General features: G+C 36.1%; 2 protein-coding genes across 4 annotated transcripts; both read left to right on the top strand.

Moving 5' to 3' along the window:
• LOC112554855 (galactoside 2-alpha-L-fucosyltransferase 2-like) lies at positions 1-4,971 on the top strand. Of its 3 annotated transcripts, XM_025222908.1 has the most exons (3): positions 3-289; positions 770-910; positions 2,511-4,971. In XM_025222908.1, the coding sequence occupies exon 3, from the start codon at positions 2,620-2,622 to the stop codon at positions 3,589-3,591; it is 972 nt and encodes a 323-aa protein (XP_025078693.1). In that variant the 5' UTR covers positions 3-289; positions 770-910; positions 2,511-2,619; the 3' UTR covers positions 3,592-4,971. The 3 variants fall into 3 exon arrangements, with proteins under 3 accessions (XP_025078694.1, XP_025078693.1, XP_025078695.1); XM_025222909.1 differs by lacking the exon at positions 770-910 and having other exon boundaries at positions 1-289; XM_025222910.1 differs by lacking the exons at positions 3-289; positions 770-910 and adding an exon at positions 971-1,209.
• Positions 4,972-5,554: 583 nt separating this feature from the next.
• Positions 5,555-26,503, top strand: LOC112554854 (tyrosine-protein kinase HTK16-like). Its single transcript, XM_025222907.1, has 19 exons — positions 5,555-5,862; positions 8,274-8,450; positions 8,619-8,762; positions 9,431-9,502; positions 9,904-10,019; positions 10,422-10,562; positions 11,382-11,487; positions 11,684-11,751; positions 12,085-12,222; positions 13,145-13,274; positions 14,671-14,736; positions 14,964-15,091; positions 15,623-15,722; positions 16,124-16,200; positions 17,291-17,434; positions 17,733-17,921; positions 18,751-18,842; positions 19,170-19,296; positions 19,515-26,503. The coding sequence occupies exons 1-19, from the start codon at positions 5,679-5,681 to the stop codon at positions 19,707-19,709; spliced, it is 2,394 nt and encodes a 797-aa protein (XP_025078692.1). The 5' UTR covers positions 5,555-5,678; the 3' UTR covers positions 19,710-26,503.
• Positions 26,504-27,325: the final 822 nt, after the last annotated feature.

Raw genomic sequence — 27,325 nt, forward strand, 5'->3', positions numbered from 1 at the left:
TTCAGCTGCACAGCTTGTTCGATTAATTCCCTCTCAGGTCCAATTCCTCGTAAGTTGCTATTATAGAACGATGAAAATTACCTTTCGTACAAATCTTACCGAAAGATACTTCCAGCCCAAAATCTTTGGGTGTTACTTTTTCAGACTCCCTGCCAGTCTTTCTGATTTAGAGCTGCCTTACTGTTAACCTGATTCTTGCCTTGGTCGTCAAAAGATGATCGAGTCGGCAAGCTGGCTCCCGCCAACATAGCCGATAGCTCTGTAGATCGACAAGGCGACACACCACAAGGTAAATTGCACAAACTGGTGGTGAAATGACGACAAAAGTACTTATTAAATATATAGATTTGTTATTTGTTAGTTGTCTTGGTAGGAAAGTGATTCCACCTAGAGTCGATTTCGTGCAATGAGTGGGGAGAGGGTGGGGAAAGAAACCTGAGTACCCTGAGAAAACCTCCGACGGGTACAAACAGGTGTGTCCCAAGGCGCGAACTAACAAAAAATCGTTTTTAACCTTTACACTGCCGATCACCCCGGAATATTGGTAAGTTAAAACTAAGAATTATGAGAAAGATCAAACATCTTGTGAAGTTTTTAACTAGTAGTCGCCTAGCACTCTCTAAGTGTAGTGGCAGAATAATTAATTCCCCGCTTTCAAATCTTGTGGCCTTTATCCGTTGTTATTTCTGTATATAATCATAGGCAAATTTCAGAAATATAAACGGTTTGTTTATAATCCGATCCCATTTCTGTTTTTTACAATAACCAGAGGGTCTCCATGATTACCCCCCTTACTAGCGAGCTCTTTGAGAAACGATACGAACGTGACCTACTTGAGGAGAAAGATCTGTTTAACTGTTGCACGCAAATATACTTTTACGAAGTTATGATACACACGGATAAATCAAAGGTAAGCCAGAGGGAAAATATATTATTGATGGGAAAGATAGTGTGTAATAGAACTACCAGCACTATGTGGGCAGTGATCACAGATCGACACGAAAAGCATGGATCAAGAACTACAACCGTGAGATTTTGCCAAGAGTTACTGCTCATGCTGCTCCCATTCATATTGAAATGGGGAACTAACAACTTTGCACTCAAAGAAAAAATAGCCATTCCTGGAGCTTTCATCATGCATCATTACGTCTTCTTAGTGTATGTTTGAGAGGATATAGGTGTGCGTGTGTGTTAAATGGCGTTATATGGGTGTGTATGTTTATATATATTTACATTATGTTATGACTGCATGTATAAATTATTTTGGGAAAAGAAAAATTTCTGTTCTGGATTAATGGCTGGTACAGACAATAAAGACTGATTAATTAATTGACTGGAATGCTCAATGCACACCACCCAGAGAATGATATAAATTCGGGGCATATTTGCATTTAAAAGAAATCAAATGGTTTGTCATATTGATGTAAACACGAGCTCTGAGCATGGATATGTTTAACTGAGGCCAAAACTCTTTTTTTGGTTTTCTTGTATTTTCCTACATGTCACAACAACACACATTTCACAATGATATGCAGGAAACAAACTTTTGACTGCTGCTACCTACTGTAATAAAAATATACTCAACCCCATCCTCTTTGTGCTCACATTTGTCTTAAATGTGGAAGCATTTCATGAATGCACAAGAATTAATTTTTTTATATAAATTTACTGAATTTCAATAACAGTATAATATTTTCTACATTTTTGTAAAACTATTGAAAATACATACGACAGTTTTTCCCATAGGACAATTAGATGCAGCTCTATATGGAAATGTAACAAAACCACAACACATTCATATCTGCTCCACTCTCATACAATCGTAGTTCATACTTACATGTGATTTATATTCATTCACATTTAGAAGTGTTCAGAAGTCGCACCTCCAGAACAACATAGAATTGGCTGCCCGAGGATAGCTGATGAAATACTGTCAATGGGACATGCCTGTCATTTTGTAGAATTAGTCTGAAGATCACTGAGCTGTCCCAATAACTGTGGAGCAGGTGTTGTAGGAAGAGAAACGGTCGTTTTATGTGTTGACAATGCTCAACACCCTGTAAAAGTTTTGTTTTTGCAAACTTTTAATTTCCTTTGGCTTTTTTGCTAATTCAGCAAATATAAATTGAATTGTAAGCAGCTGTTGTACTTATGGAGCATGCTGTTTTATGATTCAGAATGTTTGTAAATGTTTTATTATATATCTTTCTTGTGAAAGAGTAGGGAACCTAGAGTTTTTTGCAATATTTGAGTTCATAATTAGGCTATGAAGCTTTTCTGTAGTTGATTAGTATATGTTTATTTGGAAACAATAAATGTGATTAAAGCTTGAATGGTCACAGTTCTATTTAAGATAACACTTCATTTATCCTGGAAGGCATTGTTTATTAATATACATAAAAGAACTAGAGATAGAACTATAGAGCAAAAATCAGAATTGATTTCCATTCTCAACATGGACAGTTTTATTCCATTTTTTGTTTTGATTTTGTGCATTTTTCTGTTGGCAGGAATTCCTCTACCCATTGATGCAGAGTTCACTCAGGTTTATTGGCATCTGGGGCTACTTCAGCTGATTGACAACAATCTGTAGCTGGTTTCTTCATCTATCCTTGCATCATGAGTTTTAGGCGTCAAAAGCGATTCTTCTATTTGCTTATTATAGGAACAGCCTTTCTTTTCCTGATTTACATCACTGGCTATACTCCTGTTCTCTTCGGTAGCGATCCACATGTAAAACGTCCACATATTCGATTTGAGGATGTGGCTGATCAGATTGATCATCGAAAGCCAAGGATCATGATCAACTGGATTGGGCGCATGGGCAACCATCTGTTTGAGTATGCCTGTCTTTTGGGCATAGCCAAGTGGAACAATATGACACCAATAATTTCACCCACTGTTGATATTCTTGATGTCTTTAACTTGCCTGCTCCACAGGGATCTCTGTCTCTTCTTCGAGATCCTATCAATTACTTTTATCCAGTTGCAGCCAAGTTTGACAATGCAACAATGCATCTTCAGCAAAGGGATTATTATCTTACAGGCTACCGTCAGTCCTGGAAATACTTTGAACATGTTAAAGAGGATCTTTTGAACAATCACTTTGTGTTTCATGAGCCCATTTTGGCTACTGCTATGTCCTATATAAATGCAGCACGTAAGGAGAAGAATAAACCTGATGCTGTTATTGTTGGGGTGCATGTTAGGCGAGGCGATTTTGTGCGGCAGCGTATCAAAGGATTTACTGTTGCTCCAATCCCATTTTACTTCAAGACTATGAATTATTTTCGAAGAAAGTACCCGAATGTTCTCTTTATTATCTGCACCAATGACTATTTTTGGGCACTGGATAATCTGGACCATGGACCTGATGTATTTTATTCCACTAACACAGATGGTGCTGTTGATCTTGCAATTATGGCAAACTGCGATCATATGATCATTACATCTGGGACATATTCCTGGTGGGCAGGGTATCTAGTGAGAGGGGAAGTAATATATTACAAAGGCTATCCTGAGCCAAATACAATAATAGGTAATCAGACTGTGAGGGAAGATTATTACCCACCCAACTGGATAGGGATGTAGATGTGCTTTTTTATGTTAGATTATTTGCAAACATCACATTATCATGAGCAGTATTCTTTAAGTCATTTTAGTAAATATTTCAAATGTGATCAGTCCAAAGCATAAGAACAATATTATTTAAGGAGTACATAAAGTGCAACTTTTTGCAAAGCACAGTCAATATCAGAATTGCAAATTTTCCAAAATCTTTTGTTGTTTGAGTAGTACTGTTGAGTGCTGGGAGCACTTGCATGCACTATTTGTTTTGTGGATCAGGTGATGAAGGCAAAAGTCATCTACAACTTGCATTTATGTTTTAATGTTTTATGAACTTTTGCAACATCATACTTTTGTGGATATGTTTCTGTTCATCAAGGTATTGTTAGTTCAGCCTTATAGATCAGATGATGAAGGCAAAAGTCATCTACAACTTGTGTTGATGTTTTAATGTTTTATGACCTTTTGAAACATCATATTTTTGTGGATATGTTTCTATTCATCAAGGTATTGTTACTTCAGCCTTGTATTCACATATTACTGAAAGACTTTTAAGTAAAAAAGCGAAGATCAGGGTTAGTAAGTGCTCATGAAAGTAGAAGAGAAGAGGCACAGACTGCACATGAACTGGACTGCTGGCAGTCTACTAAGGTCACTGCTTAGCCTTTAGCAAAGTGCTAAGCAGTCAGTTGAGCCTTTCCAAAGCCAACATCAGGAACCATAGCAGTTGAGTATAAAGTGCACTAAAAATCTTGATTTAAAAAAATATTTACCTTGAGTATGTTGTTTAATTTTTTACTTTTTTTAATTTTCGTGTTAGCATAAGTTGTCAACTTTCTCTCCTGCTTAGAGGCAATAAACCCAAACACTACAGACCTTAAAGCTTGAGAATTTTTTTTTTTACCTCTGTGAACACAAAAGCTCAATTCTTCTGTGTTACCAGTAAAACCAGAAATTTGTTCAATAAAGCCATGTTCTAGGAGATAACATGAAAAGTTTGACTGCATTTTCAGATCTCTTTCATCCCACGGGACAAATGACAGGTCTGTGCACACTTAAATATTGCACATTTAGCTGTAATGGCTTTCTGTGACAATTTAGCTGAAGAATTTCTTTCACGTTAAATACACTTGTATGTCTAGCTGTACTTGTGTGGACAGTAGGTAAGCATGAAAAAAATTTTGGATAATAACAGTAATAACCAGTAACGTTTACATTAAATGTGACATGCACTGAGCACCCAAAACTGTTTGGATGTTAGCAGCAAGACTGGCATGTGAACTTCAGGTTTATGGGATGCATATGTAAGATTCTTTCTCCAATAAAGTCCTTTGATTTTAATTAAGAGTGTGCAGTGCTAAGTTTAAAACGTTTTGAAAATAAAATTCAATTGATAAAATTTTATTTATTATGTGTTCAGAGGGAATATTTTCATTTTTAGTCAGCTCTCAGAAAGTGTGGTTTGATTGATATGGATGTCAGAATGTCTGCTGCTAAGGTTAATCTTTATTTGTTAAATAAAAATCCTTGTTGCATTATTACGTGTTTATCGATCCTGTTCTCTTAGCTCAACAAAGCGAAAAGTAATGCTAAGAATTTACAAGCACAATATCTTCGGAAAAAAAAGGTTTCTTAGTTCAATTATTCCTCTCTCTCTCACTAGTTACACGATACATTAAAATCAAAATTGTTATAGTTCTATACATTTACAGAAAAACTGTTCTAAACATACTTATTACAAGTTTTCAGAGAGCTGATTAAAACAACAGTCTACAATACAAGATGGATAAAGAATATTCGTGACAAAAGTGTGTGAGGATGGGAGGAGGGAGAAAGTCAAGAACCGTCATTTTTTTAATCGTAATATTTGGGATCATAATTTGACAGGAATCAAAGATATATCAGAAAGACTAGTACCTTTCTTTTAATACATTAGTTCGATTAGCTGCTGCTGTGTATGATAATTTTTCTTACCTTAAAATTCCGATTCGAAATTTTAGTGAAACAGCATGTCTCTCTACGACAAGGAAGTAAGATGGGAGAAGAGTGTTCTACTTTGAAAGTGCAGTATTGGTCGAACGGAGAGAGATGTTGACAAAGTTTATGAGAAAATGGAGGTGGAAGATACCGTGTACGCAAACGAAAATCTTATGACTGTTTCTCAGCTGCTAGAAACGGCTAATCTCGATACGCTGCTTACCAACGACAAGTCTAAGATACAAAGTAAAGATGAAATGCTGTGTTGGTACCATGGCAAGATTTCTCGTGAGGCTGCGGAAAGGCTGTTGGAGGAGGGTAAGTGCATAGAATATGCTAGATAATGGTTTTTATGTTAACAATTATTAATAATTTGTGTTTTTATGTCGTGCAAGGAGAACTTTAGTGGCTTCGGCTTCGTACACAGACAACACGGATGTTTGTTCACAAAGCGACTTTTCATGATACTGATAAAGTAGCTGAAGCAGAACACCAAACCTAAACGCCAGACGTTAGCTTTACCTTTACCAATAGAAAATTAAAAAATATGTTGATAATCGTTTTGTTCAGAGAGAGAGAGAGCGGTGTTGTATTTCCCTCCGATTTCGTGGTTCACTTCCTTCTCTCAAGAAAGGTAGTGGTGGCTGCTGATAGGGGTGGGGGGGGGGAATAGGGGGCCTAGTGTTACTAAATTGAGACCCAAGAAAGTACAGTTAGGAATTTTTCTTCAATTTACTATCAGTCTGTCCTGTTTATTTTCCCCCAATGCACATATGCATTCATGCATACAAACACTGCCAGACATGTTTTCTTTTCTTCTCACTCATCGGCTTTGATGTACACTACCACACTATGCTAAGACAAACCGCAATCTACAATTTTTTTTTACATGAATATTGTTTATCAAAAAAATTAGCAGTATCATTCATGGATAAAACTGTTTTATTAAGTTTTAGAATTCTGTTATTTATTTTAACAATATTTAATAAAACAATACTATAAAAGAAATAGTAACTATAATATTATAATAGTAATCATAACAATAATAAAATGAAGCTGTTATTAACATTAGCATCAGTCTTCATTAATGATAAATCAGAGAGGTAGTTTGGAAAAGCATGTGAATTTTTTGGTATTACGCTGCAGTAAAACTTGACCATATTTAGACTTGATGTGGAAAAAGGAAGTAAAAGAAGTAAATTGAATACTTGTGCTGAGTGGGTGAGTAATGAGGCCTAGAAATAAACTTATCACTGGCAACAAAGTGGAAAAATGTATGAAATCCAGGAAGTTTGTAATATGAACTTTACAAATCATCAATAGCACTTTTGAAAATACGAGAATAAATTGTGTTTCGTATGTGCCTGCATATATATATATAAGTGTGTGTGTGTAAGAAAGAGATTGCTTAAAATTTGAACTTGTCAGGGACACACATTCGATGTGGACAATACACACCAGCAAACAGTGCGTCACACGTGTTCTTTCTCATAACAAATCACAAAGATCTGTCCATGGGCTCCATGTTTTCTGTTGTCAGGAGTTTTTATTATCTTTAAGGGGAGACAAGAAAAAGCTACTCCAAGAACATACCAGTAACAGCTATAACAAAGTCGCGTCGTAACACATCATTTACATAGGTTACTTTCACCATAAAACCTCTAGATACAAAAGTTAATTCTCCATTTTGCATAAATTCAGTTTTCCAAGTTCTACATTCTCTCAAGTGGGGACTGCAACTGGTAACACCAATGTCCCAGCCCGGTGTTGTACATTCAATTAAAGTTGGTATCCAACCGCACACTCTCACAAGCACATATAAATCCCCTTGGATTCTCTCCCTTGTTTGTACTGCCAATGCTATCCATGCGACGATCCATTGCAGCTAGTGCTGGCTAAGAAGGTACTGCAGATTAATGAACATGACATCACGACTTCTATAATCCTTGACAATTGGTGCTGGCTGTGATGAGGATGATGTTAAAACTCCTATAATCCTTGACCGCAGCTGCTGGATGTGCAGACACTTCAGACTGATTAGGGCGATGTTTTGATTTTTATAATCCTCTGTGTTCCCATATTACTTTGTCCCCAGCTAGTTGCCATGTTGGAACTTACAATGCGATGCTGCCTTAGAATCTGTTTTTTCTTACTGCTGTATTTTCATATCGTTATTTGAACTGCCTTAGTTCTTTGATTTAAAAAAAAACTGAGGACGTAAGCATCCATTAGTTTCCTCTTGGTTTATATGGCATTACAAGTAAGGGATGGAGCAATGACATCTAAACCCAAAGGCACACACATCAGCCAGTTCAAAGCCTGTATGACACACCATACTCCTCTACCCTCCACAACTAATAGTCCCAATTGTTGAGTGGTTTCCCAATTTGCTAGAGGTTTAAGGTTTTTGGAGAGAAGATGTGCACACAGTAGGCACTACCCCCACAAAAAGTATTTAATTTCTAACATTTGGAACAAAATGTACTTAGATGAACTGTGAGATTAATTGCTTACAACAATCAAAAATTAGATATGGCAGAGAATTTTTTTTCAAATTGAAAGAAGATTAACAGAACTCTGATACTTGGTATTTACCGATAAATATTAAAAATGAACAACTTGGAAATGTTAGTTTATGCTGTTCTTTTTCATTTGTATCTTTATGGTAAGAATTTGATTGTCAGCTAATTTTAATATCATTTAATGTATTTATTTATTTCCCTCTTTAGCTGTTCTGAAATACCAAGGTCGGAGTGAAGTGAGTGGGCTGTTCCTTGTACGAGACAGCACTGTGTCAAGCACAGATTTCTCCCTGTCCATGACATCTGCAAGCCAGACTTTTCATTACCAAATTCAGGAAAAAAAGGAGGGATACTTCCATATTGATGATGGACCTATTATTCATGGTTAGAGACCTTACTAAAATAATTGACCTTATGCAGTTTGTGCTCCTTTTTCTGCAGCATATGTGGATCATTGATTTTTCTTCCTGTGTTTACTGACATGTCTGTGATATTAGGATATGTTTTGGGTGCTTTCCTTAAAGATGTTTTTGCTGGCAACTTGTTATCCAGGTTTGGAGTGCCTCATTTCACATTATGCAGATGCCGCCAATGGTCTGCCTACAAATCTTGAGTCTTTCTGTCGAGGTCAGCCCCCACCTGATGCAGTTCGAAAACTGGGGCACACAAATCTGCTTCATCGAGCAATTGATGAAGGTGAGCACTAGAGTAAGTAAATATTATTAATATGAGCAAATATTGAAATAAATGTAGGCAAGCAAGGGTAAGTGAATTGATCCAGTTTTTGGTTACTAAGTTACTAGGCCACTAACCATAAATTTGAAAACATTGTGCTCACACTACTAACTGATGAAATATGTGAAATGCTTCAATTGTTTTAGGAGCAAGAGGCATAAAATTGAAAACGTTTAATGTTGCAGTGTGTAGTATAAAATCATATCCAAATAAACAGCCAGAACAATTTCTCTGATACGGGACTCAGTTGTCTGTTGCCTTCAGTTAGGAAAATGCAAGTGGATGCTGAATAATTCTAAAAAATAGAGACTTTTTAGCAAAACTGCCTTTAGTTTGTTATTTTGTTGTATTTTGTTTTACCAGTGTCTGTGTAATGTAAAAGCATTTGAATGCTGGGAAGCTATACAGAAAACAGTTTACGAACTACTGTGTATTCTATTGCACACATGTGCTTGGAGACAGGCTCACCAAAGTGTGGCAATAACAGGTGCAGGAGCTCTAATAAAGGATTTTTTTCAGTGCATCATTAGACTGCAACAGAAATATGTATTATATCCCAGTCAAAATGATGCTAAGTTTGAATGCTTTAAAACCTTTGCATTAAGTAAAGCTTTACCTTTAATTTTCAGGGAATACAGATGTAGCCTGCAAAATTCTTTCACATCATTTATGTCCATCAATAAATGCCAAAAATGCTGCAGGTTAGTGATGCTCTTTGATCATGTTTCTTAAAGGCCTTACTAGGGTGCAATATTTTTTTATAGTGGCTGCTCTCCAGTGACTATAAAATTGAAAATGGAAACAGTCATGTACAATCCTAACCAGTGTCGTTGACCTCTCTTTTTGCAGGGTAATGTTTTAGGGGTGTATCTTAAGAACGGAAAAGTGGGAGAAGGGTATTTTGAGAAATAGCAGAACCCCACTAGACCTTTAATGTTTGCCCTTCTCATTTTATTAGATTTGCTCTGTGTGTATTTTAAGGCTAAAGCTAATATTTAAAAAAAGTTTATTTAAACGACAATAACTACCAGTTGCTACTTCTACAGCTGATTTAGTGTTTTTGTTTTGAAAAAAAAAATTAGTTTAGAAATGTTTGTGACAGGCTCCACAGCATTGCACCTGTCTGCATACCATGGGCTGGATGATGTGGTTGATATGCTTCTGAGAAAAGGTGCTGACATTACCATCAAAGATATCAACGGCCATGTTGCTCTTCATGTAAGTCATTTTCTTGAACTCTCTACAGAGCATTTCAAATTTCATAAAGTTAGCATAAAGTAGGGTTTCCTGGAGGAAAAAAAGCAGCGCTTTGATTAGTTGAAATAACTTTTTTCAATCTTCATAGCTGTTTGAACACAGACATCCATGAAGTCAAATGTATAATGAACGTGTGTGACCATCTCCATGTTTTGTATCATTCACTTGGCCAATTTCTTTTTCTCAATCACCTTGAAATGCCACTTTCAGCACTTAAAAAAGTACACCAACTTAAAGTTAATAATGACAAGAGTCGTTTCAGTATCAGGTCTTAATTTGTGTGATCTATGTAGTCCTCCTGTGGTTTATAAGTTTTATGCATAAAAAATGTTTGATTGTTTGTTTGTGTTATCTAATCATCAGAGGGCATGTGTGGGACATAGGGCCAGCACTGTCCGGCTGCTTATTAAAAGTGGGCATTGTGATCCGCATATGCGATGTCCACAGAATGGCTGGGTTGCACTACATGAGGCTGCAATGAGAGGAAATGTAGAATGTGTTAAGGTGAGTTTTTCTTTCTGAATCAGAGTTTGATTTTTGTTTTTTACAACTTTCACACTTCACGTCAACTGCCAGATATCATACCGGTTTCTTCTGGTTTTTTTAAAGTGGTCACTACCATGAACCTTCCATAACTGGAGCATCAAACAGTCCTCTGCTTTAGCATTTTCATACAGCTTTCTTTCTTTGTGATTGCGTCCATAGCAGCAGTCTTCTAGCAATTTCATTTCCATTGGCCCGAGTCTCTTTGTAGATCTGAACTCTAACAACTCACACTCATAGAGGGTGTGATATAGCAGAGCAATAATCCAAGCCTATCGCTAATGTCAACGACAGCACAGCTAGATTTTCATCCATGTGTGATTTTTTTATTTTATTTTTTTTCAGTGTTTGCTGACACATGTTGGCATGTGTGTTTTGCACATTCATTAGCTTTTTTCTTGGAAATGCATTGAGTCTTCTGCTAAGTCGGAATGCATAAGCACTAAAATTTACAAGCTCTTAATTACCCAAGTTCACATATGCACATGCAAATGTTAGTATTTGCCTAAAGCAAGACCTGGCGATAAAAAAAAAATTCTGAATTTATTCAGTGTTAAGTGAGACTTAAAAAGTGGTTAATTTTGAAACCAGATGTTAATGAGGTGGTGGTGATCTGATCAACTTAAAATATGTAAACTGGCTTATTGTTACATGTGTATTAAAATTAACTTCTTTGGAAAACTACCTCACATCTTGACTGATATACTTGAAAGAATGGGTTTGAGGATATGTTGAAAACAACTGTCACAGTGTCTTTAATCATGCAAAACAACATTGCAGGCTCTTTTGGAATTAAATGCAACTCCATACCCAAGAAATGATGACCGAGAAACTCCTGTGGATGTGGCAAAGAAGTATGGAAGACTTGACGTTATCAAAGTCTTTGGTAAGAAAGTGTGCCTTTTGAAGCTGTTATATTAAATGTTGGGAAACAGTGCTATTGACCTATCCCTTCTTCCCAGCCAAATCAGCATTTAACTGTTTATATAAACAATGCCATGACTATAATTTTTTTTTTATTCTTATAATGTTATGATTGTGCACGTTTTTATATGATATCTTTTCATCTTTAAATTTGGCAGAAAATTACCGTCCTCCAGAAGCAAAAACAAGTAGAAAAGACTGGTTTCATCCTGAGCTTGATCGCTTGGTAAGTTTATGCTCTTGTTAATTTTTATTCCCTTGTCTGCTGTTTGGTCTTTCTTGCAGCTTTGTAGAATTGCTTGCCATGTTTATAACTATGGCTTCTTGTGTTACAAAGAAAGGGATAGTTTTGCTAAGAATAAAATAAAAAAAATCATTATTTAAATCATGTTTCCTGTGTCAAAACTGTGCCTAACCTATCTCAATGACCATTGAGGGAGTATAAAAAAAATTTCAGTCCAAAACACAAAAGTGCAGCATAATCATAAGAGTGAACAGTCAGTTCTCATAATGTTTACAAGTCTTACCAAGTAAAAACTGTACACTTTCTTGACTGTAGGGAGCTGTTGAATTGCTGGAACTGCATGGTCTGCAGTCTGGATTATTTCTGATCCGGCCAAGCAAGCGACAAGAGGGTTGGCATGCCTTGAGCCTTTGCTTTCAGCGAAAAGCCTTTCACTATGAAATTAAAAACACAGTGAGTGAAGATTGCTGAAAGCTTTTCTTGTGTGTAAAGTGCAGTGTAATATATATGTTTCAAGCATGCACATCACAAATTACTAGGGCATGGCATGTGGAAGACATGGCCCAGTCCCTCTCTCTCTGTGCCACCTTTCATCATCCCTAATAAATCAGGTACCCACCTGTCAGGTGGTCAGAAGTTTTCCAGGACAAGAATCCCAGACCTGCTTTGAAGTTGACCCCACTGAATGCCAGGCTACAGTACCCTAGTTCTGTCCTTCCTACACTATGACTACTCTCTTCTTGCTGGCATTCAGAATCAAATTTCCAGAAACTTCAGAGAGTGCAGAAATTATGCAGCATGACTCATCTTTAGTGTAACTTTCTACCTCCATAATTGTTAAGTTGCAAGACTTTAAAAGTATCTTTTTTTGTATCTAGTGAGTAACTAGTAACCACTTGAGGCAGTGAAAGCTGGAATAAGCTTAGAGGTGTGTGATATATGGTAAATTTATTTCTAAATTTAGTTAAATAAATTTATGTAAGTGCTTCTAATTTGTAACAAATATTATGCAGTCCTGGCATATTTCCTACAATTTTGAAGTGACTAAATATGTTTTGGCGCATCACAAAAAATATTTTCCTAGTTGGCATACTCTTAGCTTTACCTAGGGTAACCAGGTTTATTAGTATTTGATGTTATTCACTTAACATAGTATGAAGATTTTATTGTCTTTCTCTTTTTTGAACATTATAAAATTTCCCACTGGGGCTAGGCATTCATCTTCATCATTTTTTTTGCAAGCTTGTAGACAGTTATGCGTATATCTGCTCTCACAATCCATGCTAAGGCCAAAGATTTGGCCTTTTTTTCACAGAATTACCTTGATCGAGTTGTCCACTTCATTGACCATAACTGGCCTTTGCTTTATTCACAGCACTACAATGACCTGTTTGTCCACTTCATTGATGATGGGCCTTACCTGCTGTCCCTAGAGGCCCTGGTCCAGCACTATAGCACGACTTCTGATGGCCTCCCTTGTACCCTTCGCTTTTCTATAAACACTTGTGAGTATTACCATGCTTGTTTTTGATAAAATCTCACTGGTAATACAATAGTTTTAGAAGGCTAATGTGTAGTAAACGTGGTGACTATTTAAAAATAATTAAGTTGGCGATTGTTGAAGAGGAGTTTCTTTGTGTCTTGGTTCTTGCACAATGTTATGAGATCATTTAAAAAATACACACATTATATATTTTGTTTGTAAAATCTGTACAAGTATATACACACACAAATATCTTTTCTCAAATCTAATGTAATGCCAGAGAATTGAGGCAAATGGCTGCAGTGTTTGTTACACTGCTGCATCCTTGGTAATCTTTCCATCGTCAAGGTTATGTCCTGGTGATGACCCTTGCAGCATCATACTATTTCATGCTCATGCCCCGGGCTAGTCTCCAAGTTAGCTGCCTTAACAAGAAAGAGTAACTCTAATAAGAGTCAATGAGAGTGACATCCTTTCACCTAACTGGAGGGAGGAGGTTGTACTGTGTCATTTTTGTCTCATCTAACTTTGTCTTGGTGTTGAACTTCTTGTTGGTGTGTGTATTTGACATGCCTGCCATCATGTATGGGGAATGTGGTGCCTCTTTAATCCATGATGGTGGCTTTGATTCAGTTTCTGTTTGGAGATTTTGTGATCGACATAGTTCATTTGACTATGGCTTCAGTTCTGTTCAGCCTCTGTTGATCAGTGGACTTTTGCATGTGTTTGGACTCGTTTGTCGTTCAACTCTCACTTGGACCATCTGTTAGGTGTGGTGCTTTGCGCTACATCTGCTGTGGATGTGTCTTCCTACTTGCTTACTGTGTGGACTGCAGAATGTAGTTTATACTGTACATACATGCTACACTTTGGCATGAAGTACACGGTCTGTACATCCTATGTCATTAACTCACCCTAGACCAAATAGGCAGTTATTATTTACACGTTCCCACTGTACAAAGTACTGGGTGGAGTCCTTTTGGTGTGTAGACTAAGCAGCAACTAACCTGCACTGTTTCTAGTGGTATCAATGCCAGGGCTCACATGGGCAGTTTCCTGCCTTGCATCCCTAGAACCCATGTTACCCTTTCTCCGACCTCACCTTGACATCTAACTCCTAACTGATCACCGGTCTTTCTATCCAAAGAAACTAGCCTTATATTTGTGACGTAAAATCTGATGTTACTCTGCAGCAGCTATCTCCCATTACATGCTATATCAGTGTAACAGCTTCAGTTTATTGTTGAGATTTTTAGGTAGAGAAGAGTGCACTTCATATTTGTAAAAATTGTCCAGTCTCATCTTTTTAAAAAAAATATCTTTGCTAACGGGGATATTTTGTTTCTTACATGAAAAAATTATGAAAGTAAAAATTAAGTTTCATTATTTTAGTTTTTGTTGTATTGTTTTGTGTGTAGCTCATCATTTGGTTGAGATGCCAAACTTGGATGACTACTGTAATGTGGTGTCTCCATCTTCAGACGGTTTGTGAAAGTTTTTGTTTTTTAATCATTTGCTTACATTTACAGATGTCATAATTGTGTGTCTGTGTGTTTGCATCTGATCTCCCAATTCTTAAAAGTGTATCAAGATAGAAGCTCTGGGTGTGTGTTGGTCTTGATGCAACATCTCTGCTATTTTTGTAATTGAAACATATCGCTAGCTGCTGTTGGCACTGTTTTACTTGTTCATGACTCATTCCATTCTGCAGAGAAATACCGACCAAACCTACCTCCCCGACCACCCTCCATCAATGATGATCATTCACCTCGCTCTCCAGCCACCCCTCATACAACTGGACCAGGTGCAGCAGCTGCGAAACCTGTACCTCCAAACCATGTAAGCCGCCTGGAAACAAGATTTGATATTGCATTCCATTTATTTTAATCATTTTCTTGAAACTTTTTAGTATGATGATGATGTGGCAGATCAGGTTTTCTATCACATACAAATGTGTGAATTATGTCGGAGCTCAAAAAGAAAATTTATATTTCGTTTGAAAAATACAAACACTATGGCATGGAAAAACATAAAAGAGTTTAAGTTGAAGGTCTCATCACAGAAGACATTTTGTAATAAAACCAAACATATTTGCCATTACAGGTTATCAAATAAAAGTGACACATTTATGTGCATAAAAACATAACACTAATAAAGCAGTTTCTTATCAGGAATCAAAATAATATTAACATTTACTGGTCAATAAAACTCACAGTATGTTCATTAGAACTAAGAATTCCTCCCTCCCTCCTGAAAGCTATGTAAGTAATATTAACACAAAAGTGGATCACTTTGTTTTGGCAACAAACACTCCAAGTGAAGTATCAGTGAGGTAGACTGCCAGTGTTTCTTTCTCTCGTTTACTTTTAGCCTCCTCCTGGTGGTCGAACTGCTAGGGCTCAAGATGCACCAGCAGCACCTGCTCCTGAACAAGAACTCTACAAGATCAATACAAAGCACATCAAGAAAGGTTAGAAACTTTGTATCTGTCTTGTTTTTTGAGGAATGTTTGGCTCTATTCATAAAAAATATCAAGCGCTTGCTAAAGTACATCTACCATTCTTGTTGTTATTAGGTTTGTTTGTAGTTGTTAATGTCATTACTCAGGCATTTTTATTTTAATCATTTTTCTTGTTTTTAATTAGGCCTGATTTTTTTATTTTATTTTAAGGAATGGCCTATGACATCACTTTTGTTCTCAATGATAAAATTGGGTCCAAAGATTGGTTAGCCAGCAAATATTTTCATTTAATGATTGTTAAAGACATTCTTTATAACTGATGAAGCAGGCTGAGTATTTTAGCATGATATAAATGTTATGTATTTAGTGCAGTAAACATATTTTAATTGTATATTCATTGGTTGATCTAGGTATTGAAATCGGGCAAGGCGAGTATGGTTCAGTGCTAAAAGGCCACCTAACAGAATATAAAGGCAAAAAACAAAAGGTATTGTTTAGATGAATTTGTTTTACAGTTATCTTGTTTGCTCACTTAAAAATAAACTCTGTGGGAAATGTAACATGTAAACACAATTTTTATAAAAAAAACCAGTGAGCACTGTGTATTGTATCTCTTAGTATCAAAGATAAAAGTTCACAAATGCATATTTTAGTTACACATATTAACAATATCCTTGAATTGGCTATTTCTTTATTTTTCTGTTGCCAAAATTGTCCTGGTCCCAAAATGGAGTGTTATACAGGTTTAAAGCGTTAAAGTGTGCAAGTACTATATTTGCCATTTGTTTTATTTTAGAATGTTTTTTACTTTTTTTTTTTCTTTCTAGACTGCTTAATCTGGTCATTAGATCCCAGCATTGGCTCTTGGTAACAGGCATATCCACTTAGCCAGTGGTCTGTCTTCCCTTTCTCTGTTGCATCCTAGATGTAATCTCTTGCTTGTGTGCTGTTTGGGAAAAAAGTGGGGGGGTTGTGTAGATCTCTACCAGCTAAAAATCTCCTATGATGTATGCTTTTAGGTGAATGTTATAAATGTCACATTAAAAGAAGGGAAAAAGACAGGACAAACAGTTTTAAAAATGCAGTACGATTGTAGTAAAAATGAACAGAAAAAGAACTTTAAGACAAAAGACATAAACCTTCAAAGAGATGGGAAGCTGACCCCTAGATTGCTTTCTTAAGCCCAGTTCAAAAGTTGCATGCAGACCAACTGATTTTCAACTAGATAAAGGTGTGTTCTTTTGGACGTACCCAGACACCATGGCTACTCTACCGAACGCTGGTTGGATTCTGGCGATAAATACTTTTTTTTAACATTTTCCTATTGTTTTAATTTTGTCATAACTGAAGGTCCTTGAAGGAGTATAAGAAATTATGGCAGAGAATTTCATATCATTAAAGTGTGTGGTCTCATGGGTGTGAAAGTGTGTGTCACTGCATTATAACCTGTATTACTGGCATAGTGTAATATTCTTACAACTATGTGTGTATCCATATATTTATGAATACATAACAAAAATGTTTCAAAGGTCAAGAGTAATTGTTTTCTCATGCAGTTTTTGTTTTGCCTCCAAAAGATTGATGTAGCTATCAAGGTATTTCATGATGAGTCAGTGGAAAATCAGAAGAACTTCCTAGCAGAGGCTCTTGTGATGCAACATCTGGAGCACCCATGTATTGTCCGGCTACTAGGGGTCTGTCAAGGGCCACCACTAATGCTGGTGAGTTTTAATACCTTTTATGATTAAACACCACATTTATTTATCTTGCTGAAGGTATAAATTCACAGACTTGTGCTTTAATCAGAAGAGGTTGGATGTGACACTAGAAACTAACATGATTGGTAAGCAGTATGAATATTGACTAAAGTCGCTTGCATTTTTCCATTAAATGTATGTATTACTGTTTTATAGCGCAAATATAAACTTATCTATGGTTGGAATCACTTTGTTTTTTTTTTTTGTTTTTTTTTGTGGTTCAAAATAACATTGATGGTTTTGTTCTGCGATGCTTGTCAAGGTGGAAGAGTTCTTACCCAAAGGATCAATGCTAGAATTTCTGCTGGACTACCCAGAACAGGTGCAGGTCAAACCTGACCTGTACCTCTGGGCAGCACAGATTGCATCCGGGATGATGTACCTGGAACAGAAGCAGTTGGTGCACCGTGACCTGGCTGCAAGGAACATACTTATTCAATCTAAGAAACAGGTACAATGAAACTTAAGAATTCATATTTTTGCCCTTGCTCATTCAGAACATATGTAGTTATCGATTTGTCTGCTCCAGAACTTCCTGGTTGACTCATGTCAGGACTAATACTAGTTGAGTCTTTTTGCAGTGTTTGAAGCAGTGTCTGCATCTGTGATAGAAAGGGAGTGTGGAAGAGAGAGCAAGTGAGGAAGAGGGGTAGTGTGTATGTACATATGTATAGGATGGGCTTGATTATTCTTTTTCTTGTTTGTTTTGTCTCTTCCATCATCAAGCTGTATTCCAAATGCAGTGCCACTTGGCCCATAATTCTTATCCTCAAATCTTTGAAGCAGGTGTTTTTAAATGGTTTAATACACAGCAATGATATTATTTCAAAAGTATATATTTTTTGGTAGCGAGTCAATTGTATGGCAATAAGTTTGGCAAGTACAGTAAAAACATTAATTATTATTCATTTTATTTTTAATTCTTGAAACTGGGATCATGTCATCTGGTGATTACCTTGAAGGCTTGATTTATAAAAATTACCAGATATGACAGGTCACTGTTGTTTAATAATCTAATGGAAAAGTGAGTTACTTATATTTTTATTATTCTCAGTTCATTGCCTGTTGAATCTGATATTCTCTACTAGTAATATTTGGTTAGTAGATTATCAAACATGTCTGAATGTTGGCACCACTTCTGGAATATTCAGGTTCTTTTAAAGTATTCAAGCCATTTGCATGCTCTGATGTCAAAAAAAGATTTCAGTGTATAAAAATACCCTCTTGATTTACCTGTTGTCTAGATAGTTGTTTTGTTAAACTGTCTATCTGATAAACAGGTGAAAATTAGTGACTTTGGATTATCAAGGGCAACTGGAGCTGGGACAGATTACTACAAGGCCTCTCATGGTGGCCGGTGGCCAATTAAATGGTCAGTTTTGTTTTCCCCCAACATTTCTTGTACTCAGCTGAAGAAATTTAACCTCTGATCCAGCTGTTTTCTTGTTTTGTATAAAAATATTTAAACATAGAAATATTTGGCCATAAGTCTAGGAAATTGTGATTGGTTGGTCTTTCTTCCCATAGTATTTTCAATAGAAGAAATGCCATCATATGTATAAAACCCTCTTCCCAGTCTCAAATTAATCCACAACATCAAGGATAATGCATTAAGGCTTTCCACACTACCTTCATCTAAAGACAGACACTATGTGACACAGTTTGTTACTGTTATGCTGAATAAGTAATTTTGTGTTAGGTATGCCCCAGAGAGTGTCAACTATGGTCATTTCTCCCATGCGAGTGATGTGTGGAGCTTTGGTGTGACCTTGTGGGAAATGTTTAGTTTTGGAGAGTCACCTTATGGAGACAAGAAAGGTGTTGAGGTAAGATTTTGTTTGAAATTTTTTATTCATCTTGAAATGTAGATGCACTGCTCTGTCCTTAAAAAAATAACATGCAACTGGAAATGAGTTGGGCAAATTTGTATATTAACTTAGAGAAAGAGGCAGCAACGGCTCAAAAGTTGATGAATCTGATAAGTTTTTGTCATAAGTGATTTATTTTTTTTTCTTCTTCATGAGAAATGAATTGCCTTGTTTAGGTGGTGGATTTTATTGAACGTGGCAAACGGCTTCCTCAACCAGAAAAATGCCCAGACACTGTCTACAAACAGATGCTCAGATGCTGGCAAGCCAAGCCAGAGCATCGTCCTACTTTCCGGGAGCTCAATCAACATTTTGAGGAGGATCCACTGTATGCTGATGCAAGAGCAATCATGAGAGGGAGAGAATCTTGAAGACTGGCATTGATTACTAGTTGATGTTTAATGAAGGAATTAAATTTTTTGCACACATGTGTGTGTGGGCGATGTTTGTTGTGGGTGTGCACTTGCATGCTTGCATGCATAAACGTGCACTTAATTTTGGTAGCTGCCTCTCATTGATTGAGACAGGGAAAGGTTTTTCACCGGCAGTTATTATTTTCTGATGTGAAAGTGTCAATATGGCCTCTGCTGTACTGTGTTCAACTGTTGTGTGTTAATTTGCTACAGTGATTGTGGACAATAATGTTAAGCGACAGACTGTCTCATCAGCAGATGAGCAGTTGCTGAATTATAACATCAACATTTACTTTTTAGGAGACATTACCAATGTTTTACAAACACATAATCCATAAGTCATGATGAAAAACTTTCATTCCAACAGAAGCAATATGTGTAAACAAGAGAATAATAAAAATATATATGCTCACACTTCACACTGAGTTTCTCCAAGAAGTCTAACATTTACAACCATTACAGCTGTTCATAACTTTACAGTCAAGCAAACAATAAAATTCTGAATTCTGCTAATGCCCATTAAAAGATTACAGTTAAAGTTTAGGAGACTTGTAGAGCCCACTGATTCTCTTGAAGTAGTTCAGGGGACTGGGGAATGTTTGAAACTTTGTTAGTGTGTGAATAATTGCTGATCACTTAAAAGATTTGATCTGAATATCATTAGATAAACAAATATTTTTATGAATTAAACTTCCTTTATTTGTGTAGTCTGTGTTGCCATTAAGTAGATTAAACCTTTGGCAGTTTCGCTGTGAAGTCTATATCTGCCTTGAAAGAAACCTTTTAGTTACATAGTAATGAGTGTGCAGGTAGTGTTTCAGTGCTAGTGTGACATTTCTTAGTGCAGGTTTGATTGTTTACATGCGTATGCCTACCCAGCCATACCCAAAGCAACCATTCTGCCAAGGAGGGTCGTGTGGAGGAATTTGCTGAGCTGCATAAATAAGCAGATCTCATCCACAGTCTTTAACTCTATACAGTTCAGAGTCTTATTCTCAATCACTGAGCAAATGTGGGGTTTTTTTTGACTGTAAATCATAAATTGGGCTGAGTTAACCAGATTGCCCTCATGATAATTAAATATAAATAATTCTTGAACTAAATTGAACTTTAAGAATTAGAAAGACACTTGTAGCATACATAGTAATCTAATAACATACTTCGTGCATAAGCCACAGTTTCCTTTTTTGTTTATAAAAATAACAAGCTCACCAGTGCTTGCTGTTGATTTAATAGCATGTCGATTTTAATGGTTTCTGGCTGGGTAATTATTGTGGCCACACAGACAGCTGTCTGTTGAACTGTTTGCGCAGCATTGTTTTTTATTTTCTCTTTTTTAATGGAAAAGTGAGAAAGTTTGAAAGAAAAAAAATGAGTTTATATATGTGAGATCTGTTTACACCAAATATATATATAAACGAAAGTAACTATATGGTTCTCCACAGAACCAAGAGGATAAGTCCAGCTGCTTTATTGTCTTTACATATTCTTTACATGGATTCTTCCCTATAAAGATGATAGCCATACCTACAAAAGGACCATCTGCAAAGATTTATATTGTACATAATTTAGGCCCACTCTCATTGTCTTGTGTCATTTGTCACCAGACTGTTGCTGTGCCTCAACAAAGTTATTGAAAATATTCTTATGCTTGCCTTTTAAAAAAGACTAAAGGCAAATAAGCACAATTAAGCACCATAATTGTCTTCATCAGTGTGTAGTGAAGGTTTACAGTTTTCTGGAGAGTGTGTGTGTGGATAGCAGCTGAATACCATATTATAATCACTCCAAACATTTTGAAGCTTTGGATTTATTTTACCTGAGTGTTCTGGTGTGTTTGAAAGAATTGTGCATTTTCTGCCGGGAAGAAAATGCATCCGTTTTGGTTCCAGATAGCTGCTGGGCTGTTGAAATATGGGTAGAATATTTGAATGAAAATGATCTTTCAAAGTGTGGTATTGTTTGAAAAGAGACATTCGAGCAAAAATTATTTGAAATATTTTAGGTCAGCCTGTCAAACAAAGGGTACAGAGAAGAATTGGTAAATAGATCATCCACTACTGGGTGCTATGCATTAAATATATGTTGTCATTATGTCTGGAACAAATTAGCACTAAACATTGTACATCATATAAGCACACCTTAATGGAAAACATTCTGTTATTGTACTATTTATTCCAGAGTCCCATGGTGTAGAAAGTCTGCAGCATTACCATTGCATGTTTTGCTATAAAACAAAAATATGATGTTGATTTTGAAATTTGCTAAATGAGTGCAAAGCACTTAACCAGAAGTACTTACAAAACTACATAATATAAAATAAGAAAATCATGATTTTGACAGACTGTCACAATTTACAACTCCATTTATACGGAGCTAGTGAACAATGATTAGAATTTCATTTTGAGAAAACTTGATGCTGAAACTTTGTGGCATTAGTACCATTAATAGTAAAGAAAAAATACGCCAATCATTTAAAAATAAAATCATTGAAAAATAAGATTTCTAGTTTGAGCTCAACATTCTCTTGGCTAATGTTATTTCAAATCATAGAATTGGTCTATGCTTGTTGCATCCAACATCTTATTGCTATCAAAGAACATCTCTGTCCTCGAAGATTGTGTATACATTAGTCAATTTGCATGATGTTTACACAGCAAATAATTGTATACAAGAGTACTTATTGTTCAGTATTATTCTGTATTCCTTTTACACATTCTTCACACTTGTCCATGCATGGAGATATGTAGCTACACACCATTTGTTAATTTTTTTAATTTTTTTTTTTTTTACCATTGCCACGTATGTGTTAGTTTTATCAAGATTTTGCCAAAAGGTAACTTGAAGCTAAGCTTTACATTTCCTCATCCTGGCATATGTCTGCACCCTACATTCGCTGCACATGTGGCATGACAGTTGCCCGTACTTTACTGGCTGAAATAAATTGTTTGAAATGGAAAACCAGAACTTTGCCAGTGATGCATGGACTGGAGCAAGGTTCTCATATGCTGGCATGCAGTGCCATTCTAAGCATTATGTGTCATTGCTGTTTTTATCACATGATATTAAAGTGATGTTTGATGTCTGCAGCACTTGTCATTTTTATAGTCTAAATGCTTTCAGACCAGATAATATTTTGCCATGTTGTTTTAAAAGTAAGTTGATGTCCTACATTTCTAGATATATTTTTTTTTGAAACTTATTTGTCACATGTGCCATTTTTTTTATATACCTTCCTATTTACCAAACCCTTCAGTTCAAACATAAAAAACTTTGACATAAATGATAGTGAATGTAGAATTTTGAACTATGTACCTTTCAGCCATGATGAGCCTGTGCAAAGACACTTTGACTTGCACAGTGCTAGCAGTGCTAGCCCATCTTTTGTACCAGCTGTTACCTAGCTCACAGCTGTGCAATTACATCCCTGCTTCTACTATAACTGCAGGACAGAGTGCTGACTGGGTTTTGTGTCGCTAAGCACAAAACCACAACAAGGAAACTGTCTTGAAATGAAGTAAAGTGCTCTTTTTTGGCAGAGCTAACTGTGTATGGCTGTATTTTCAATGGCCTTTATCTTTATTAGACGCCCAACAAATATTGTGTGTTTGGCATTTTTTTTTTTTTTTAAATCTTGCAAACGGACTATTTTGAGAAATATGTACTTTTGATAAAACATCTGGATTTTTGTGTTTTATCATGTGCTCTCTGGACAGCTGAATCATTTTTTTTTTTTATGTTTGTTTTGGTTCACTTCACATTAATTTAAAATAATCGTAAATGCTGCAGCTGCTGAATGTAACAATGAAAACATTGATAATGATGTGCAGTAGATGAATCCTGATGGTTATAATTGCATGACAATGATCACAAGAAGCTTATAATGACACAAATCCTGCACATCATGTGGCAGACTGATGATTAATAATCACAATGACAACAGTTAATGATGATCATAATGGATTATAATTATTATCAATTAAAAGATGCTGATCAAAGTTAAATAACTCCTGTCTGTTGCACTGTCTGATCTTGTTTGTTCTCATGTAAAATAAGAATCATTACAGAACTATGGTAATTATTTTGTGTTCTTGATATTTTCAAGGAGTTGAAATTGTAATCTTCAGACAGAAGAACAAAGCCCTTTGCAATTCATTGTGTCAAATCAGGATAGTCAGCTGTATGAAGTCTTAACAAGTTCAAGGGTTTTATTGCTTTAGCTGTGCCGTCTGCAGGCAGTACGGTGTGAAACTCGTAAAAACTGAATTATAAATTTCTTGTGTTCCTCTTGTGAAGTGCAGAGAGTGTTTTTGTGGAAAAGTTAAAGTAATGTAATTTCTTTCATGAGGTGTTTTGTATCTGTGTGCTGTTGTGATTTTTTTTAAAGAATAATCATGGTGCCGCTTCTTTCATAAGGTTTATGAACGTTGCTTTCTTACATTTTCTTGAATCAGTATCTTAAAATCTTGTTTTACTTTTTAACTGCAGTTACAAGTTTGCTGTTATGTAAGCAATTCTCTGTTTAATTCAGGAGAATTGTTGATCTGTACTTAAAACACATAAATATAGACTTTGGTAGAGCTATGCCACATGTCTGTAAAGGAAATTGTATAATTTTATGTTTTAGGGTGAGTTAAATTCACAGCATATTATAGAGCAATGTAAACCATTAGATGGTATCTTGATGTAATCAGATACTGTATTAAACCTTTCAGAATGTTGGACATAGTGCTGTAGTTTAGCCCACTAGTTTATTTTTACTCACTTCACATATTTTCCAGTGTCATTCTTGTCAATACATTATACCCTACAAAGCACAGTCATCATTCCTTGTGCCACAATGGAAATTTCCACAGTTCTGTTGTAAGACCAGTCAGATAGTAAGATTATCTAATTATTTTTTAAAAAATAAGTCGTGAGTGGCAGAGCAGAAGGACAGGAATATGAAGTCGCTAATGTGGTTGAACTTCGATTCTGCTTTTAAAAAGATAGATGTGTATAATGTACCAGTTGATTGTATTTAAAACAAGGCGTAACTGTGGTTAAAGAAAAGATTAGCATAACAAGCCGTTGCTTTCACTGATAATTATTTGGGTCCCTTCCTCCATCATCCGTTTCTTGCTTGCCTCTTTTTCACAGCTTCGTGTTTTCGTGTCTTCATGATCAGCGCACGATATTTTATTTGCGCCAAGAACATGCCCTAAATCCTTTGCCCCATTACAATCAATGGAAAATGACTTTTAGGTTAAAAAAGAATCTTCAGGAATGTTTTGAAGGCAAACAGCTCCTCCTATACCGGGGAAGGAGACAACCGACAAATCAACGACTGTGATAATGCGTGGCGCAAACCTCGAACCATCCTCTCTAACTTTTCTTCCCCAACCCTTTAGGAGTCTGGCTTTCCTTCACCTTTATGCAAGGGAATTAAGTGGGGAGTAGGTTGATAAAACGATCAATGATTTAAAAAGTACTTTAATTGTTTGAAACAGGTATCTAGTCCATAACAGTTTACTAACCGACTAAAAAAGGATTTATTTTCAACTTAAGGTCTTTGCTTGTTACCTTGTTCACTTTTTCCAGGTATTCTCTCTTCCTGTCGGAACCAATTTTCTTGCATTTTTATTATACAGGGTTAGTCTAAAGTATGTTAACACTAATAGGAAATGTGGTGTCATCTATTTCCCGCGAAATGTGTGTCCGGTCTTTATAAATGTACTGTTACTATTTGGTTTTTATATGTTGAACACGATGGTGAACAGGTTGAGACCTTCCTGTAAATCATCTTGGACATACGATGAATGTTTTGTGAATAAATGGTGTCTGCCATTTAACTGTTTACATAATTTTGACTAACCCTATACTTCCTAATCCATCTTTAACATTTGTGATGAGCTGATAGCTTGTACATTGTTGAAACTGTTAATTCAAACCAGTTTTTTTCCCCAGACTGGATATTTGTTGGTTTTTCTGTTGTGTAACGCCATGAGTTACTTGTTAGCTGTTACAGTCATTGTGTTAAAGGGGTATAACCATTTTCAACAGTTAAACGTTGTCTGGTTTTAATTTTAGGAGCAGGTTTTGTTGTCTGATCTGATCAGAATGTTACTGTAACCACAGAAGAGCTATACTTGAGATGAAATTATCGGAAATGATATGATTAGTCTACAAACACACCCTTTCAGCAAAATGCCTTGAATTTTTAGTGCCTTCCTCTGCTGCTTGTAATGCTTAAAAAAAAAAACTGTGCCCCTTTGTCAGGGTACCTGACGACCAGTTGTAGTAGCATATACACAATCCATCTAAGTAGATGTTTCTTCGTGACTTGCACGTGTTATGCAGAATAACAAAACTTAACAACAGCAGCAGAATGGGATATGGGTTTGAGTAAAATGAATTTTTGAAAGGACACATTGTTATTTCCCAAGCTTCAGCAGTGTGCTGTATGAACAAAGATCTGCAGTAAATCGACTAAATGAAAAAATGACAAATTCGGAAAATTTAAAGTTTGTTTTTTCAATGTCACTGGAAATGTAATCGTTATTATTGAACACGCGTCTGTCTTGATGACAGTCGAGGCTTTTGTGACAGGAATCAAATGTAAAGTAAGGTCAATGGAGGACCACACGATAATTAGGCTGATAATGCGCTGTATGCTGAATAATGTTCTGTTGTCTTCACCCGACTTGATATCATACAAGTCTGGGAAACGTTTGATACTGTTATTTGTGTAAATAAAATAAATGCAGTTGTTATTTCGTTTGTTTGTGTGTGTGTGCGCGCGCGCGTTCGCGTGCATGTCTTGATGCCACTAACCATGTTTGGTTTTTTTTTTTATTATTATTTACAAACAAATCGGTATAGTTTTTACTAAACAAAAGTCGTCTACAGTATGATGAAGTTATCGAGGACCGTCGACACAAATGTGTAAAGAGAAAAGATAACAAAACTTAATAAAGTCCATCAGCTAGTCAGTTTTTCTCAGAAATGCGGCTGTACCTCGGTCAAACCCAATGGTGGTGTCAAAAACAGTTTTTCTTTTCCACTTTTTTCAAATCTGTTTTATTTATTTATTTATTTTTTATTATTAATATTTTTTTTTTTTTGGTGGGGAGGGGTTGGGTGGCTTTTTATTTCTCGCTGCCTAACTGAGTAATGGACGATTATTTCGATGGAAACGCATGATAACTTATGCGGCACAGCATACTAAGAATGCAATGTATTCAATACATTTTTTACATTAAATGCATTAATTTTTTTAAGGGTGGGATGATATTTCTCATGTGCTAGAGAAGTGCAAAACAATGTATGTATTGTGTATACCGGAACTCGCTTCAAAGTGCAGGGTTAATATTTATGGCAATGAACAGGTCAGCGCCATCTTGGTGGGTTGGTCTCCAAAATGTTCGATCAATGCCCCATGCGACAACTGTTCATGATTATTGTTTAAGCACACCTGCTCTCAAAATCATGAAGACAGTAAAATCCAAGATAGCGAGCACAGGGGGGAGAAGGAGTTTTATACAAGAATGTAGCTTCTACTTAAGCCGGCGACACTACCAAGATGGCGTCTCCTG

The sequence above is a fragment of the Pomacea canaliculata genome, linkage group LG14 (genome assembly GCF_003073045.1).
Source record: "Pomacea canaliculata isolate SZHN2017 linkage group LG14, ASM307304v1, whole genome shotgun sequence".
NCBI classification, from domain to species: Eukaryota; Metazoa; Mollusca; class Gastropoda; order Architaenioglossa; family Ampullariidae; genus Pomacea; species Pomacea canaliculata.

Bases quoted from the DNA above. Each gene is read 5' to 3' on its own strand.
- LOC112554855 (XM_025222909.1), top strand. From the start codon at position 2,620: ATGAGTTTTAGGCGTCAAAAGCGATTCTTCTATTTGCTTATTATAGGA.
- LOC112554854 (XM_025222907.1), top strand. From the start codon at position 5,679: ATGGAGGTGGAAGATACCGTGTACGCAAACGAAAATCTTATGACTGTT. The intron at 5,863-8,273 runs GTAAGTGCATAG...TTCCCTCTTTAG, and splicing joins GGAAAGGCTGTTGGAGGAGG to CTGTTCTGAAATACCAAGGT. The intron at 8,763-9,430 runs GTGAGCACTAGA...TTTAATTTTCAG, and splicing joins TCATCGAGCAATTGATGAAG to GGAATACAGATGTAGCCTGC.